The sequence below is a fragment of the Montipora capricornis genome, chromosome 6 (genome assembly GCF_036669925.1).
Source record: "Montipora capricornis isolate CH-2021 chromosome 6, ASM3666992v2, whole genome shotgun sequence".
Classification (NCBI taxonomy): Eukaryota; Metazoa; Cnidaria; class Anthozoa; order Scleractinia; family Acroporidae; genus Montipora; species Montipora capricornis.
In genome coordinates this window covers 2,688,254-2,690,753 of record NC_090888.1, presented here as the reverse complement: position 1 = coordinate 2,690,753, position 2,500 = coordinate 2,688,254, and the positions used below count along the sequence as shown (strand labels likewise).

The following is a 2,500-nucleotide window of genomic DNA, read 5'->3' as shown; positions in this document are numbered from 1 at the left end:
TCGCACAGCTATTGGGAAAGAAAAGTCTCAGTTCTGTCCTTTTAAAATTGTACTAGTTCTTTAATCCTTTAATCATTATACTCCTAACACAGTTAAAACTATTCTAGTTTGATCAGGAGAATATTATACATGTAATGAATAACATACAGACAAAGCTAGGGTAAGGAAAAAACCATAGCATACGGCAATGGTTGATATACTTTAAGACTTCTATATTTTCAGGTCGCTAATAGTTTTTCACCCCATGAAACAGATTCAATAAAATCTGAAAAAATATCGATTCCTCCACGTTAAGTGAAAAACAAAAATGCGGCAAAAAGGATTATCACAATAAACTTTTGCAGGAATTTAAATCCATATACAAACGAGCCAGCAGATCATCGCGAATTATTATGCTATGTAGTAGCTTATATTATGCTCGAGGGGGTCATGCATGGACTATTTGCTCGCATGAGCCTATACAAGTGAAGTCTCATCATATGACAAGCAAATATACTCTGAGAACTTTCATACCAATAAACCTACGTTTAGAAAAAACGGAAAACGGAACTGAGTAAAATGAAAAACAATATCTGTTAGAAAATCATATAAAACAGGAAAAAAACCGCTCGAATCTATCGCTGATTCTTGAAGAAAATACAAGCTTGGGTCTGTGAGCAAGGGAAAAGAATAAAACAAAGAAAAGAGAGTAAATATCGTTCCATCGTTCGATTTTTCAATCAGCCAAGGACAAATTAAAATTCTAAAGAAAATAAACTTGTTCTTCTCTTGGAAGGGATTTTCTTGCGTTCTGTGGTTTCAGGACTACGAGGTTAAGGGGATCTTCGAGAAAAAAGGTCGGAAAATATTTTTTGGTATTAAAGATAACGAACAAGTTGACAGCTTAGCCGAAAGTCTTATTACCAATAGATATAGCCCTACTTGGGATGTAAACCAGAAATGCTTTTCTTACCTGAAGTATCGATGATGAATGCAAACACTTTTGGGCGGGTGAATAGAAGTGATTAGCCGCGGGATCGTTGTGGAAGAACAAAGGGGAAAATTTCGGTCGTTTTTTTCTTGTTACTGTATTTACATAGTCAAACCCAGATCCCTTCGACAAATTATATTATGTGCATTGGGTGAGGAGAGGGAGAAAGAAAGAAAAGTTTCCGATGGTGCTAGTTGTTTGTAAAACTGAGACGGTCTGCGAAAAGAGAAAATAAATGTGAACTCGCTGTTGCAAATACAGAGGGATGCTCGGTAGCTTGCCGTAAACGGGAACGGAAGAGATTTAAGAAGCGTACCACGGGTAGCCCGAGGGTACCCTGGTGTCATCTTTCTGTACGTCATTCTGAGGCCACTGATAGAGCCAGTAGATTACAGTGGCGCGGAGAAATTGGAAGAGCACCATGTTATTACCGAAAAAGTTAAACCGAGGAAATGTTTTTTAGCTCACAACGACAAGTCTTGTTTGAAAATGGAATCAGAACAAAGAATGAGACTCATTGATCACTCTCAGGAATTGGTACAAAATAGCTCTGGGTTCATCGATCGATGTTGACCCGTTTGTAAATCGCGTGCTCGCTGTAACTTTGCAGTTGTAGTTCGTGGATCAAAGTTGTTTCCACAAGATGCTTAGACTTCATTATTTTGAGTGCGAATTTAGTTTTCCTACCGCGCAATATGTTGTTAAAGGGCAAAACTCAAATCTTGTATGGTATATTGCTAAACATCTGTGTTCACACCAAACCTTAATCGATTTATTTGAAGAGGTTTAGTTATTAATTATTAACTAATGGTTTCCAAGTGTTTTCCTCTTAATTCATGCACACTGATTTTTGTTGATTAAAAATTTAGCACAGATCAAAGCATGAATCTCGCGTAAGAGCAAGTCCTACATTGTTCTGTCACTGGTTTTCATTTTTTTAAACCCAGTTTAATTAAATTTTTTGTTGGTGTGAATGGCCCAGGGGTATTGGTGTTAATAACTGGTTTTTGATCAACTGGATCCAGGAGACTTAAATTGTGCAACAAGAACACAAAAACACTATGTTTTTTGTATTCAACAGATAGACCTTAATAACAGTGGCATGGCAAAACTTCCTTGTAAGGACTACGAGGTATGTACGATATCGGACACTTGTAGAAGTAGAATAAATATTGCTTGCATGCACTGGCAATAAAATGATTTAGCATATAAATATGATGCTGATGTTTATATGGGAGGTATCACATTTTTTTTCCAACAGAGCCTTGATTATGATGTTTGCTACAACCAACCTTTTTCAAAAATGCTTGCTTCAAGAGATAAGAAGGTAATTGCCTTTAATTTGGTTCTATTTCCCTGGTGGTTGATACCTGGCCAAATCCATTGATGGGATTCCTAGTTTCTTCATGAAGGATCTCAGGCTGGCACATAGCAAATAAGAGAAATAACCCAAATTCTAGTACTTTATTTTGTTTTTGAGGTCTCATTTGCTCTGAGGTGCTCTCAAGCTAATACAGACAGGTCGATTAT

The 2,500-nt window shown here is 36.8% G+C and overlaps 2 protein-coding genes across 2 annotated transcripts in view; one reads left to right on the top strand and one right to left on the bottom strand.

The window, feature by feature from the left end:
• LOC138051294 (E3 ubiquitin-protein ligase MARCHF3-like) overlaps positions 1-1,063 on the bottom strand; it is a 5,787-nt gene extending 4,724 nt beyond the window's left edge. The window contains exon 1 of the mRNA XM_068897473.1: positions 953-1,063. The gene's annotated coding sequence lies outside the window, so the exon portion shown is untranslated. The remainder of the gene's footprint in view (positions 1-952) is intronic.
• Positions 1,064-1,342: 279 nt separating this feature from the next.
• The window catches only part of LOC138051293 (H(+)/Cl(-) exchange transporter 6-like), a 23,806-nt gene continuing 22,648 nt past the window's right edge, over positions 1,343-2,500 (top strand). Inside the window, exons 1-3 of the mRNA XM_068897472.1 lie at positions 1,343-1,507; positions 2,052-2,102; positions 2,232-2,297. Coding sequence (XP_068753573.1) covers positions 1,460-1,507; positions 2,052-2,102; positions 2,232-2,297 — 165 coding nt within the window. The 5' untranslated portion in view covers positions 1,343-1,459. The remainder of the gene's footprint in view (positions 1,508-2,051; positions 2,103-2,231; positions 2,298-2,500) is intronic.